Source organism: Sceloporus undulatus, chromosome 1, assembly GCF_019175285.1.
Source record: "Sceloporus undulatus isolate JIND9_A2432 ecotype Alabama chromosome 1, SceUnd_v1.1, whole genome shotgun sequence".
Taxonomy (NCBI): Eukaryota; Metazoa; Chordata; class Lepidosauria; order Squamata; family Phrynosomatidae; genus Sceloporus; species Sceloporus undulatus.
This window is the reverse complement of record NC_056522.1, coordinates 25557816-25573350: the sequence shown is the minus strand read 5'-3', so window position 1 is coordinate 25573350 and position 15535 is coordinate 25557816. Positions and strand designations below refer to the sequence as shown.

The 15535-nt window shown below is 41.4% G+C and overlaps 1 protein-coding gene across 1 annotated transcript in view; it reads right to left on the bottom strand.

Annotated features, from left to right (window-relative positions):
* Positions 1-15535, bottom strand: part of LOC121927769 (cullin-9-like) — a 109609-nt gene that overhangs the window by 48042 nt on the left and 46032 nt on the right. The window contains exons 3-5 of the mRNA XM_042461638.1: positions 13058-13212; positions 11969-12502; positions 30-168 (exon numbers count right to left, since the gene is read on the bottom strand). Coding sequence (XP_042317572.1) covers positions 30-168; positions 11969-12502; positions 13058-13212 — 828 coding nt within the window. The remainder of the gene's footprint in view (positions 1-29; positions 169-11968; positions 12503-13057; positions 13213-15535) is intronic.

The window sequence follows — 15535 nt, the reverse complement described above, 5'->3', positions numbered from 1 at the left end:
ATGCATGTTTAATGTGCTCCTACACTGACCTGTGGGTAGTTGGAGCTTCTCTGTTAGACTGGATACCTTTTCTTGGGCAGCCTCCTCTTCAAGCTGCTCACCAGAGCCAGTAATCTCTATCATGTGCCAGTGTACCCAATAAGTGCGACCAGTAGACTGCCACAAAACCTAAAAGTTAAGTAGAATTATTAGACGTGTATTAATAATACAAAATTGTATTATTAGACCTATCTCAATTGTTGGCTCACATCTTCTATGTTACATAAAAGGAATGCTCAAATGAAGAACAAGAAAACTGTCATAGATAGCTATAACAAGTTTAAAGAGGTAGGAAGAGGTAGAAGATGTGCCAGTTACACTGATGACTACATTCAAGAGTATGTATGCCCATTTGCTTCCACTATTGATTAATTTACAGTCAGCCCTCTGTATCAGCGGGGGCCCCTTGTGGACCCTAAAAAGCACAGGACCTCAAGTCCCATTACAGTCAATGGACATGCGGTGTGCATGTGACTGCTTTGGCAGGCTGTGTGCACGGGCCACCGTTGACAATAATTCCTTTCTCTGTAAGGAAAATACATTTTTACTTCCCAGAAGGTGGTTACATAATAACTTCTATCCATTCACCTGCAACATTATCAAAGAAAAACCTTTACCTTTTTGCCCATATATTATGCCATGTTTTACAGCCTCTCTTTACTCCACTAATAATAAAACTTACAAAAGGCAAGCCAACTCTACAGCTACTGACTGCTGGATCAGGCCCCCTTCATCTAGCCCTAAATATAATAATGTTAATAGTTTGCAGTGTCTTTTTCAAAAAATATAAATTTGGTATGAAAATTTATCTTGAAATATTTATAAGTATGCCAATAAAATTAATTTCCAAGGTAAGATCTGAATTTGTTTGACTACAACATTAAAACACCACTAGATAAACTTTACTTGAATTTTTCTCCATAAAAAACAGTTCACTTCAGCTACATTTTGTTACTGAAAATAGATATTTGTAGGTCACGTAAACTTAACATGGAATATATTTTGTTCTTTTTACTAAATGAAAATCAAACAAACATACTAACATCAAGTCCCTATTTATTTAGGATAGTGAAAAAGTTTCCTAATCAAACATTTCCCAGAAAATACACATCACTGCTACAGGATAATCACTTTGGCATATAAAATGATGAAGACCAAGTACTCTGAAGTTTGAAAGATATTTAATTTTATAACCACAAAGATTATCCTTCATTCCAGCATGAATTAAAAGTAAGTGCTTACTGTATTTATTTACTAACTGGAGATACACACACATACACATGTTTTCCCCAAAGTTAGTCCACAGGAATATTAAATCAAAGAATGCAAGCAAAGCACAAAAGTTCAACTGTTAAAAAAATTAATTAAAAGGACAATTTAAAATCAGTTTGCAAACTGTTGGTAAATCTCTCCCCTTAGATTTTGGAACTGTTGGTGTTTGAAGTATTCTGACAAGCAAAGACAAACCCTTAGTCTACAAAAGCTTATGCTGCAACTTCTTTCGCACAGCTAGTCTCAAGGTGCTACAAGATCCCTTTGCATGCTGAATTTACCCAAGCAGTTGATACAGAATGCCAACCAAGACTATTACCAATTGCCCCTTCCAAACACCATCCCTCTACTCACAGCTTTAAAATCAGAGAAAAAAGGGAGACAGAGAGCCAAAACACTCTGCAGAAATAATCCAGATGGAGAGCACTTAAACTGTCCTGGTTCAATGCTAGGGAATTCTAGGAACTATAGTTTTGTGAGACATTTAGCCTTTTCTGTCAGAAAGCTCTGGTGCCACAATAAACTACAATTCCCAGGATTCCCTACCACTGAGTCAGGACAGTTAAAACACTCTCAAACTGGATTATTTCTGCAGTGTGTTTTGGACCTTAGATACAGAAACACAATTGTAATACATACTATTACAATGTGGTGTAATGTTTTTAGCTTTGTACTGTACTACAACTTTGGAGATCAAGATTCAATTGCCGGCTCAATTGCCCACTGGATAACCTTGGGCAAGTCACATACTCTCAGCCTCAGAAAACCCCATGATAGGGTCACTTTAGGGTCACCATAAATCAGAAATAACTTGAAGGCACACACAACAACAAACCAATTTAATAATGTTGGTTATCTTTCTATTACAATAAGATAAGGTGTCAGGTATGGAAAAATCCCCAATGCTTAGACTTCTAGAAATATGAAAGCAAGCAAATGCTGAAATCTGACTGAGAATGCTTTCAAGAATCTGAAACTGCAGCCGTGCATAGTATGGACAGAAAGCATTCTCCAACATTTAAAAAAAAACGTGTTCCAATGAGAAGCAAGAATTTCAAGAAGGATACAATGAACCTGAGGAAATAATTCCTAAAGATTGTCTAAGGACACAGAAGAAGTAATAGGAACTCAACAACTAGAATGGATTAAAACAGAGGAACAGTATTTAACTGTAACTTACAAAGAGAGGTAGCTGGAGATAAGGTGGGGGAAGGAATGAATGCAATACATAATACAATATAATGTGACATGTACAAACTAGTAAAAATGTGCCATAGAACAGGCAAACAAATACCAGATGCCAAGCAGAGCAATAAACCCCACGAATCATTATTACAGCTTAGTGTCCCAGAAGTGATAGTTCATTTTAGGTCAAACTTATCTGAAAGTAAAGAATGGGGGTTAACTGAAAAGAGAGAGCAGACCACAGAAAACAGAGAGAAAGGATCAGCTATTGTTTGGAGGAAGGAATAGCAAACTATTTCCCCATTCTGAGTGAAAGCAGAAATGATTGTCCTTCCAAACTGGCTACTAAATGTGTTTTACCACCACATGTCTATGCAATACATGATCATTTGAGAACAAAATTGTCCCATTTTTTTAAAAATAGCTTTGAAGTCCAGATTAGGAAAATATATTTCCATGAAACCTGAGGTGACCTTGTGCAAGTCACACTCATAGAATCATAAAATCATAGAGTTGCAAGAGACCACAAGGACCATTCAGTCCAACCCCCTGCCATGCAGGAACTCTCAATCAAAGCATGCCCAACAGATGACCATCCAGCCTCTGCTTAAAGACCTCCAAGGGGGGAGACTCCACTACACTCCGAGGGAGCGTGTTCCACTGTTGAACAGCCCTTACTGTCAGGAAGTTCCTCCTAATGTTGAGGCGGAATCTCTTTTCCTGCAGCTTGCATCCATTGTTCCATGTCCTAGTCTCTGGAGCAGCAGAAAACAAGCTTGCTCCCTCCTCAATATGACATCCCTTTAAGTATTTAAACAAAGTTATCATATCACCTCTTAACCTTCTCTTCTCCAGGTTAAACATCCCCAGCTCCCTGAGTCGTTCCTCATAGGGCATGGTTTTCAGACCCTTCACCATTTTAGTCGCCCTCCTTTGGACACACTCCAGTTTCTCAATGTCCTTTTTGAATTGTGGTGCCCAGAGCGGACATAATATTCCAGGTGGGGCCTGACCAAAGCAGAACAGAGTGGCACTATTACTACTCTTGATCTAGACACTATACTTTTATTGATGCAGCCTAAAATTGCATTGGTCTTTTTAGCTGCCCCATCACACTGTTCACTCATGTTCAACTTGTGGTCTACTTGGACTCCCAGATCCCTTTCACATGTAGTTTCATTCAGCCAGGTGTCCTCCATCCTATATCTCTGCATTTCATTTTCCGCCCTAAGTGAAGTACCTTACATTTCTCCGTGTTGAATTTCATTTTGTTAGCTTTGACCCAGCTTTCTAGTCTATTCAGCTCATTTTGAATCTTGATCCTGTCCTCTGGAGTATTAGCTATTCCTCCTAATTTGGTGTCATCTGCAAATTTGATAAGTATGCCCCAAATTCTGTCATCCAAGCCATTGATAAAGATGTTGAATAACATTGGGCCCAGGACAGAGCCCTGTGGGAGCCCACTGGTCACTTCTCTCCAGGATGAAAAGGAGCCATTGCTGAGCACCATTTGGGTTCGGCCAGTCAACCAATTACAAATCTATGTAACAGTTACGTTATCTAGCCCACATTTCACAAGCTTGTTTGCAAGAATGTCATGGGAAACTTTGTCAAAGGCCTTACTGAAATCAAGATATACTAAATTTACAGCATTCCCTTCATCTACCAAGCTGGTAATTTTATCAAAGAAAGAGATCAGATTTGTCTGGCATGACTTCTTTCTCTGAAACCTGTGTTGACTTTTTGTGAATATGGCATTGCTTTCTAGATGTTCACAGACTCTCTGTTTAATGATCTGCTCTAGAATCTTTCCTGGTATTGAGGTCAGACTAACTGGACAATAATTGTTGGAATCCTCTTTTTCCCCTTTTTGAAGTTGAGGACGTTTGCCTTCCTCCAGTCTGCTGGGAATTCTCCTGTTCTCCAGGAGTTTTCAAAGATTATTGCCAATGGCTCTGATATTACATCTGCCAGATCTTTTAGTACCCTTGGATGTAGTTCATCTGGTCCTGGCGACTTAGGCCTGTTACAAACGGGCATAAAGTACGGACTGGGTCAGTATTAGGGTTAGAAAGGGGCATCTGTACAAAATGGTGGAGCCTGTTCCACACTGGGGCCGCCATCTTTACGTAGCGGACGCGGTGCGTCCGCACGTCGCGCAGCACATATGACGCTGCAAGTGTGCCATTGGCGCCTCGTGGGTGTCATATCCACACTGCAAAGAGAAGCGCCATTTTGGCGCTTCTTATTTACAGCGTGGAGGAGCCTCGCGGTTTGGACGCTGGGGCTCCTCCGCGCTGCAAATGGCAGCGGCGGCAGACCGCCCCTTCTGGGCAGTCTGTAACACGCCTTAAATTCATTTAGATTAACCAGATATTCCTGTACTATCTCTTTACTTATTCTGTACTGAAATTCCCCTAATCTGTCCTCTGCTCCATTTTCCTCAGGTTGAGCACCTTTTCCTTTTCTGAGAACACTGAGGGAAAGAAGGTGTTGAGAAATTTTGCCTTTTCTCTGTCCCCTGTTAGTATTTTGCCATCTTCTCCACGTAGTGGCCCTACCATTTCCTTCCTCTTCCTTTTGCTACAGACATATCCAAAAAAGCCTTTTTTATTGTTCATAACCTCTCTAGCAAGTCTAAGTTCATTCTGCGCTTAAGCTTTTCTGACTTTACCCCTACACATGCCTGCTATTTCTTTGAATGCCTTTTTCGTGATTCCCGCGCCCCCCCCCCCCCTCTTTCATTTCTTATACATGTTCCGTTTAAAATTTAGCTCAGGTGAAAGTTCCTTAGTCTTCCATCCTGGTTTCTTGAGACACCTCCCATTTTTCTTTCTCACTGGAACTGTTTGAAATTGTGCCTTCAGTATCTCCCTTTTGAGAAACTCCCATCTGTCCTGAACTCCCTTCTCTTTTAGTATTTCTGACCACAGAATCACCCTCAATAATTCTCTAAGTTTACTGAAATCCGCTCTCCTAAAGTCTAGAATACGTGTCTGACTATGCCTGCCTGGCTTCTCCTTTCCACTGTATAACAAACTCCAGGAGAACATGGTCACTTCCACCTAATGATCCCACCACTTGCACCCCATTAACCAAGTCATCCTTGTTGGTTAGGATCAGATCTAAAATAGCTGACCCCCTTGTTGCCTCTTCCACCTTTTGGACAATGAAATTGTTTTCCAGGCAAGTGAGGAATTTGCTAGACCTTGAAGATTTTGCTGAGTTTGAATTCCAGCAAATATCAGGATAGTTGAAGTCACCCATCACTACTACATCTCTCCTTTCTAAGTGTGTAGTCATCTGTTCTAGAATGGTATCATCCAATTCCTCCATCTGACCGGGGGGTCTGTAGTAGACTCCCACCATAACATCCTTGTTGTTTCCCTCCCCTTTAATTTTTATCCAGATGCTCTCCACCTGGCTGCCAGTATTGATGTCCTGATCTCTTCACTGGTGTAAACGTCTCTGACATATAGTGCTATTTCTCCTCCTTTCCTGTTTGGCCTATTTCTCTTAAAAAGGTTATACCCCTCTATTTCTACATTCCAGTTCTGAGACTCATCCCACCAGGTTTCAGTGATGCCTATTATATCATATTTGCTTTGTTATACTACGAGTTCAAGTACATCTTGCTTATTTCCCATGCTCTGTGCATTAGTGTAGAAACATCGCAGACCAAGAGTCCCCTTTACTTGCTGCCTGTGTACGTTTTTTGCTTCCCACTGTTGGGTCTTTGCACTATTTGTCTTGTTTCCTCTATGACTATTCTCTCCAGCCCTTTTGCATTCCTTAATATTGTCTCCCTTCCCTACGAAACTCAGTTTAAAGCCCTCCTAATCAAGTTCTTGAGACTGTTGGCAAAAAACATTTCTTCCAACTGGCGTGAGATGCAACCCGTCCATTTCCAGAAGTCCCTCCTCATGGAACCACAGCCCATGATCAAAGAATCCAAATCGTTTTCGGCGGCACCATCTGCGGAGCTAGTTGTTCACATCCTCTATTTTCCTCTCCCTTCCTGGACCGTGCCCTTCAACTGGCAGAAGAGACGAGATGACAACTTGTGCATCCATTTCTTTCAGCTTCCTACCAAGAGCCTCATAATCCCTTCTGATGCTCTGACGGCTGTGTCTTGCGGTATCATTGGTTCCCACATGGACCAAAAGGAAAGGGTATTGATCAGTAGGCTTGACCAGTCTTGTCAGTCTCCCTGTCACATCACGGATCTTTGCCCCGGGGAGACAACACACCTCTCGAGACATCTTGTCAGGCCTACAAATCACTGCTTCTGTACTCCTCAGCAAGGAGTCCCCCACTACTACCACACACCTTCTCCGAGGTTTAGCAGCGACTGTTCCCTCGGGTGGAACTCTCAGGCTCCCCTGCTCTGTCCCTGAAGTCTGTCCATGCTGCCCTTCCTCGTCCTCCTTGATAAGGGAAAGAGCTTCGAATCGATTCTCTAGCTGTAAGCTCCCAGAACAATCCCTTCTGGGCCTACTTCTCTGTGTGACATTCCTCCAGCTGTCTGCCTCCTGTGTATGTGAAGTGACCTCCTCCACCCCAGCAACTTCCTCTGTGTGGTACTCGTCCAAGATCATTAGTTCCATTGTGTCCAGGAAATCCTCTTGCTCCCTAATATGCTGAAGTGTAGCTACTCGGAACTCCAGCTGCTATACTTTCTCCTCCAAGAGTGCTACCAACTTGCACTTGGTGCATGTGAAGTTCTCCACTTTTGTAGGCAGGAAGACAAACATCCCACAAGTGTTGCAGGTGACTGCAGCAGTTCCCTCAGTGTCCATACTGCGAAGTCTTTAGTAATGACCGAAACAGGACTGTGGGCTTCCTCCTCAAAAAATCCTCTGGTAAACATCAATGTTAAGGCCCCTGATGACCTGGTCTTTTCACCAGTCTCTGGCAGTGAGCTCAATCTACTGGGAATATAACTTTATACTGTAGGAATGTTCTGGCTGCTAGCTTGTAGTAATGTTCTGACTCAAGGTTTGCTTCTCACCTGCTGCCTCTGCTGCAGATTTCTTTGGATCAAAAAAATTCATGCACCATTAGGCGCGCAGCTCTGGGAGGAGTTATATAGAGCTAGTCTGCTAGCTCCACCCCCTAATGACTCACAGATGTGACTCACAGAAGCTCCACCCCCTCAGCAACAAGCACACTCTCTCAGAGTTTTAAAATAATTTAAACACTCACCACTCAAAACGGCTGCCCAGCTCCTTCTCTCCTTCTCCTCTGTGGCAGGAACTGATTTCTTATACATGTTCCATTTAAAACTTAGCTGAGTTGAAAGTTCTTTAGTCATCCATCCTGGTTTCTTGAGGCACCTCCCATTTTTTTCCTCATTGGAATTGTTTTAAATTGTGCCTTCAGTATCTCCCTTTTGAGCAGCTCCCATCCGTCTTGAACTCCCTTCTCTTTTAGTATTTCTGACCACTCACCCTCAGAAGACGACAATGGCAAACCCTCTCTCAAGAAGCTTGTCAAGAAAAACCTGTGATGGGTTTGCCTTAGGGTCACTTTGAGTTGGAAATGACTTGAAGGCACACAACAACAAACCATTACAAAACAGCAGGGAACAGCACAGCAACCCATCAAGTGAAAATGTGGGTGGAGGTTAACAATATGTTGAAGTTCCACCTCTCCAAAACATCCTTTTTGCTCCACATTTTCTGTGAGTAAAAATTCAGCCCTATACAATGCCTAGTAAATTACGCAATGAATTGTAGAAAGAAAAAGGAAGAACGAATCAGTTTATTATTTACTTTGCTGCCAAAAAGTCCAAATAACTGTGTTTAAAAAATTAGACTGACGAAATCAGAACCACAGAATCATAAGAATTGGAAGGGACTATAAGGGCCTTCTAGTTCAACCCCCCTGCCATGCAGGAATACACATCTAAAACACTCCAGGAAAATGTCCATCCAACCTGTTTACAAACCTCCTCTATTTGAATCTATTCAGATATTTAAAGATAGCTATCATATCACCATTCAGTCTTCACTTCTTCAAGCTAAATATATTCAGCTCCCTAAGTCCTCATAAGGCTTGGTTTCTAGACATTTGATCATCTCAGCTGCTCTTTTCTGGAAATGTTCCAGCTTGTCAATATGCTTGAACAGTGGTGCCCACTATTCCAGATAAAGTCTAACAAAAACAGTATAGGGTGGGACTGCTACTACCCTTGATCTGGATGTTATACTCCTGCTGATATAACCCAGAACTGCATTGGCTTTTTTGTCCGCTGCATCCCACTTCTGACTCATGTTTAACTTGAGGTATACTAAGACTCCTTGATTTTTTTTTTCAGATATATTTCTTTCAAGCCAGGTGTCACTTACCCACCCTATATTTATGCCTTTCATTTTTCCTGCCTAGATATAGTACCTTGCCTTTATTTCTGTTGAAATTTATTTTTAGTTTTGGCTTACTTCTCCAATATATCAAGGTCATTTTACATTCTAATCCTGTCCTCTGGAATATCAGCTGTTGTTGTTGGGTATCTTCAAGTTGTTTCTGACTTATGGTGTCCATAAGATGAATCTATCACAGGGGTTTCTCGGCAAGATATATTCAGCAAGGGTTTGACTTTGCCTTCTTTGAAGACTTGCCCAAGGTCACTTGGTGGGTTTCCACAGCTCAGGAGGGATTCAAAACTTGGTCTCAAAAATCATAGTCCAACACTCAAACCACTACACCACACTAGCTGCTCCAGGTATCAATTTTTTGTTATCTGCAAATTTGATAATCATGCCTTCTATTCAATCATCTTAAGTCATTGATAAAGATGTTAAACAACACCAGGCTCAGGACAGAATCTTGAGACACACCACTAGTCCTTTTCTTCAGGATGAAAAGCAACTGTTAATGAATACTCTCTGCGTTCAGTGTGCCACCCAATTACAACTCTACCTAACTATAAAACTGTTGAGCTGACACTTCACCCACCTTGCTTGCAAGGATACCATTTAAAGTCTTATTGGACCATACTTTCATAGTCCACTACTCACTGTACTCCCCTTTACTACCAAGAATTTACCAGCATAAGCAGTGCCAGCAGTGTAAAGCCAAGAGTGCTTGAGCGGCTCTTTGGGTGCATGTGATGCATTCATCCCCACATTATTTTCCATACTAGTGTAACCTTGTGTGTTCCGCCACACCACTCTGAACACATCTGATCTTGTCTGATTTTGAATGCTAAACAGAGCCAAGTCCACTCTGAAACCATGGAGAGTTGCTACCACTGGGCAGGGTGATCTTACCAGTGACAGACAGCTGCCTATATATTTATTGTTTTATGTACAGCACTGTGCAAATCTACAGCGCTATATAAATAAAATAATAATAATAATAATAATAATAATAATAATACAAAGACATACAGACTATTAACAAATCTCTTGTTGGAAAACTAAGCATCATCTAGATCTTAGGAGGAATCTCTGCAGAAACCCACTCTCCCACAGTAAGGAGACTTCTCCTTAGGTCACACTAATTTCCTAATTAAGAAAGCAAGTGACAAGCAAGGGACAAACAACCACTGTTGTTGCTAATCAGGGCCTGGGCATATACGAGTGGGTTCCTCCACACATTTCTGAGAAGATACTTAGAAGAGCTTCTCCAATAATCAGCCAAATCCTTTTCATCAAGCACAGAGGGGCATGGCATATCTCTCTCTCTCTCTCTCTCTCTCTCTCTCTCTCCCCCCCCCCCCGCCCAAGGAGGAAGCTGAATCAGGCATTGGGGAGGAGCCTAATGCAACGGAGGGCTTAGCAGCAGAGACCCACCCAATGATGTCATTCATACTCTGAGAGAAAATCAGTTCATCACCCCTTATCTAGATCACTGTGATTTCCAACAGATGCTAGCTGGGCACTTCTAGTAGGTGCAGACCTCTGTTTCCCCATCCAAAAAGTGGCAGAGTAAGAACCAGAAAAACTCTAATTTTCAAGCAAGATCTCCAACCAGTTCTCCATTTCCTCAGCACAGCACAGCAGAAAACTGGACTATAAGGATTCAGTCCTCAAAATAGCTGCCACCACAAGTACCATGCATTAATGCTTATCTAGCCAAACCCCTCACGTCCACGTCCCATCTTAATGTTCTATCGACCATAAAAGTTGTTTCCTCTCAGCGGGGTCCCATCTGAAATGTCATCAAGGGCTCCCAGTGGGACCTTAAAGGAAATAGCATCTGACACTCTTAGTTTTCATAGTCTGCAGCCATTGTAAACACCCTCTCCTCTTTTAGCATTCTTGGACATTCCCTTTTAAGTGTCCCATATCCCCACAAAAAAGCACTTTTGGGAGCTAGTGGTCCATTCTCTACCTTCTGAGGAAATGCTTCCTCTTCCATTTCCTCTTCCCCTCTGGGGAAAATGTCCCCTGCCTCTTTCATGTCTTAGCCCAGTGGTTGCGAACCTATGGCACGAGTACCAGAAGTTACACTCAGAGCCCTCTCTGTGGGAACAGACGCCATCGCTTCAGCACAGAGTTCGCCAGAGTTTGTTACTAGAAAGTCAGAGGGACAGGGCACTTTGCGATAAATAAGTGGGTTTTGGGTTGCAGTTTGGGCACTCAGTCTCTAAAATGTTTGCCATCACTGTCCTAGTCCTTTCTGATTCTTCACACATCCATGACATTCAGATTCTATTACAGATTTAACAGAGGGCTTTGAGCTGCCCATCCTTTCAAATGCCTGAATCATAAATAAATAAATAAATAAATATGTGTAACTGCAAGCTGAAAGTTGACCTCTCCTTTTGCCTAGTAAGCAAGACATGCCAGTAACTTCACATACCAATGAGAAGAAAATATTTTTCTCAAAGAAAATTGGTACTCAGTCACCAAGGTAGATCTAAATAAACAGCAGGTTTGCAAAAAGGCTACTAAACAGGAACTAAGTAATAACTGGCAACAGAAAGGACACTTTGGTGAGAAGCTCTTCCTAAATAGTATGGAAAAAAGAGAGATACTTGCTCCAAGTAGCTTATAACACTGAGAGAGACAACAGTGGGAAGGGAATAGTTGGGATACAAAGGACTGCATAAGGGATCTGAACAATCCTGCCATCTTTCCCACTGGAACTCTAAAATACAGTATGTTGTAGGACCTCCCACCTGATAATATAATGACTGAGATCAACCAAACAATTTATGACTGAAAAAAGGTACAAAGGGTCACCTTGGCAAGTCAAGAGAAAGGAACCATTTATCTGGCCTGCAGCCACCCTGCCATGAACAGAAAACATCTCATTTTTAAAACCTTTCAAATTTACTACAGTCTCTGATCCTCTAATTAAAGTCTTATTGAAAGAAACAAGGAAACCAGATACAAGAGTTCAATTAAACATTGTATCAAAAGAAATAGCATCTGAACCAGAGAAAGAATCATAATAAAAGTTCTCCTTCTACCTCCTGTCTCCAATTCTGCTTCATCTTTGCTTCTTTCTCCAAATCACATACCTGTACTGGAGGCATCCCACTATTGCTTTGGCGAAATTCACCCTCATCTCCAGCATTGATCTCCTCGTAGTCTTCCAGCATCCGAACAGTCATCCCCGGCTTCAGATTTTCCTGCACATACTCTACATAACTGCTGCGACTGGTGAAATCTAACAAAGTCAAGAATGCCTGCCCTTGCTTTTTCCTGGGTGAGGGTTTTGGAGTTACCAGAGGCACCTGAACAGCAGTACAGCCAGAACCCTTGGGCTGGAAAATGGACCGAATAACTCGAGGCTGTGTCTCCTGCAAGGAAAGAAGCTCTCTTTCATGGCCACGGTCCCAGCCCATGACCCGCACAAGCTCTGATATGAGATTAGCCATGGCCATGCTGAAATCAAATTCTCGTTGCACCCGACTCTTTTCCCCAAAGTTTGCACTGGGATCTGCACAATCTTGCCGCTCCTCTCCAAGTTCTGTGGTACTGTTAAGCTTGTCCATGAGGGAGGTAACACACAGGTAGCGTTTCACCAGAGAAAACAGCAGCTTCCCTGGAATCTAAAATAGACATAGCATATTAGTCCAACATCTAAGAAACTTTGTTGTCTGTTCTTTAGCTGCCTAGATTATTCTGCACTACATAGTGATTTCTGATGAGTTTGCTGTCCAATATTTCATTTCATTTCATTTAAAATATTAATATCTACTCTTTTGCCACAAAGGCTCTCAAAGAGGCTTACAAATTGTTCATTAGACAATTTCCTGCCCCCAGGCTTACAATCTAAAACAGACATGACACAAAAGGAGAAGGGAATGGCAGTGGGGAAGGGAATCAAGTCCAGCAGATACTTCCGGTTCTTTTCTATCTCGAAGGCTAAGGTGGTGGCAGCTGGAATGAAAGGAGAATTTCCTTCTTTCTCCGAGCCTATCACTATTTATTTATACTACAGACAAGGTCATTTAGTCTTGGTTACCTCTAGACTAGCTTTCTTTTCTAATTCACCCCATTCTTCTCTGTCTCTGACATGTCCTTCAAGTTACTGCATTTTACACTCATTCTCTAACAAGACATATTTCCATGCCCATATGAAAGTCAACTAAATCAGCTTGCACCTGGGGAAGATGGATGCCTTCAAAGGACATGCAGTGCTCTTCAGAAGATGTGGTCTCTGCAAAGAGCTCCAAGAGAGTATAGCGACTGTCAAAATCCATATGCTGCTCAATGCCATCCTGCTGGCTCAGGGACAAGAGAACATAAGCGCGACTTCCTGAAACCAAAACAAAACACTTAAGTGTTGTCCCTCATCATCTGCCAATTGGAGAAGTCCTTCACAAAACTGAGGAGGTTTTCCAGCATTATACAGGTATATCTCCTTTACAAAAACTGCTGATTGTGAAGTCTTTTTTATAAAGTCTTTTTACCTCTTCCCAGTCTCCCCATTTCCTCTTTATTCTCTGTCTATCTATAGACTGGGGCTTGGTTCCAGGAGCCCCCATGGATACCAAATTCTGTGGATTCTCATGTACCATTAAATACAATGGCATAGCAAAATCAAAGTCTGCTTCTTGAAATTTATATTTTTTAGAAAAATTTCAAATCATGGATGTTGGAATCTATGCCTTTCTACTCAAATCTATATTTTATTATTTTATATAAAGGACACAATTTTACTGTGCCATTGGATTTAATGGGACTTAAGCATCCATGGATTTTGTTATTTACAGAGGTTCCTGAAACCAAATCCCAACAAAAGGCATGTCTGGATGAATTTAATGTGTAATGGTCATTTTAACCCTATGTTATTGTGTTACATTATGTGTTTTAACTTATGTGCTTAAATGGTTTTATGTTTTAGTTGCATACAGTATTGTATTTTCATCTATGCTGAACCATGCCTTGAGGAGAAGCAGGTAAGTAATAAAATTGCCATGATTATTATTAAAGAGTGTTTCCTTTCAACTAATTTATTTACTTCTCAGAGAGATATAAAATAAAATATTCAATTAGCAGGATTGCTGGTATTTCAAGAATGTGTCTTTCTACTCATCTGTAAAGTATGAATACATTAGCATCAACTTTCTTTCAACTTCTGTAGTTAACCATATCTGCCATAAATAACTTCACCCATTTCATAATCATTTTATTTAAAACAATTTAGATTGGGCAATTATGAGATTTACTGCAATATTAATCTTTGTATAGGAAAAAAGAACATAGAAATGCCAGCACTAATGTAATTTCCATTAGAGAAACACAAAGCACTTATTATCTGATTAGTCCAACCATAATGTTTGACGGCTGCTTCATGTTACTTTTTACAATACCAATTCTGTGTCAGTATACAGGGGAAAGTAACAGAATAAAAGGAATCAAGAATCTCAGAACAGAGTTCTGCTGTTTGCTGTCACCTCTTTGGACTTCCATTTTCTTCCTATTTTAAAAATAAATTGCACTTGCAAGTACTAAAAATATAAACTCCTTGACATTCACAGATGAAAAACACTCTCAGTAAAGGTCTGCTTGAATTTAGTCTCTCCTTTTTATTGCACAGGTACATAAAAATGAGCAATTGCTAAGCAACTCCATTTTGAGTACAGGCCCGTTACAGACGGGCCTTTAAGTACGGACTCAGTCCATACTAGGGTTAAAAAGGGGTGTCACTTCCGGACGCCCCTAACCCTACTACGGACTGAGTCCGTACAAAATGGCGGCGCCCCTTCCACATGGGGGCCGCCATGACGACGTCACGACCACGCCGCCTCTATACAGGGAGACCTTGAAACAGTTGTACATGCGCTGGTCACCTCTCGATTGGACTTCTGTAATGCACTGTACATGGGGCTACCCTTGTGTCAAGTTCAGAAACTTCAACTTGTACAAAATATGGCAGCCAGGTTAATTACAGGTACTCCTCGTACCGATCACATAACACCGGTTTTGAAATCCCTTCACTGGCTGCCAATTAGTTTCCGGGCAAGGTACAAGGTGTTGGTGATTACCTTCAAAGCCCTACATGGCTTGGGTCCAGAATACTTAAGAGATCGCCTACTTCCATACTGTCCGTCCCGCACTCTAAGGTCCTCGGGGAAGAATCTACTTCAGCCAATAAAATCTAGGCTAAGTTCAGTCACCCAGAGGGCCTTTTCCATCGCCGCTCCGAAGCTATGGAATGACCTGCCAAAGGAGATCCGTGACATTTCTACTCTTACAGCCTTTAAGAAGGCTCTTAAAACGGATCTCTTCCGGCAGGCCTTCCCTACCTAGTTCTACTCCCCATTTACTGTGACTTATGTCACTCTGTCCACCAATTCTTCTCTTAAATTTAATGAGAAGAATTAAATTAAAATTAATTAAAATAAAATCCTTGCCTCAAGAAGAAGAGCCCTCCCTCCATGACATCATCATCAGACCTGGGAGGGAGTGAAAAAGAGAGGCCCAACTTCCATCAGGCCTAACTGTGAATGTACTCACTTCGCTCTCTTTAATTTTATTGTATTTTATTTATTTATTGTATTTTATTTTATTATCTTTATTTTTACTGTTGTAACCCGCCTGGATTCCTTGTGATTGGGCGGGCTATAAATAAATAA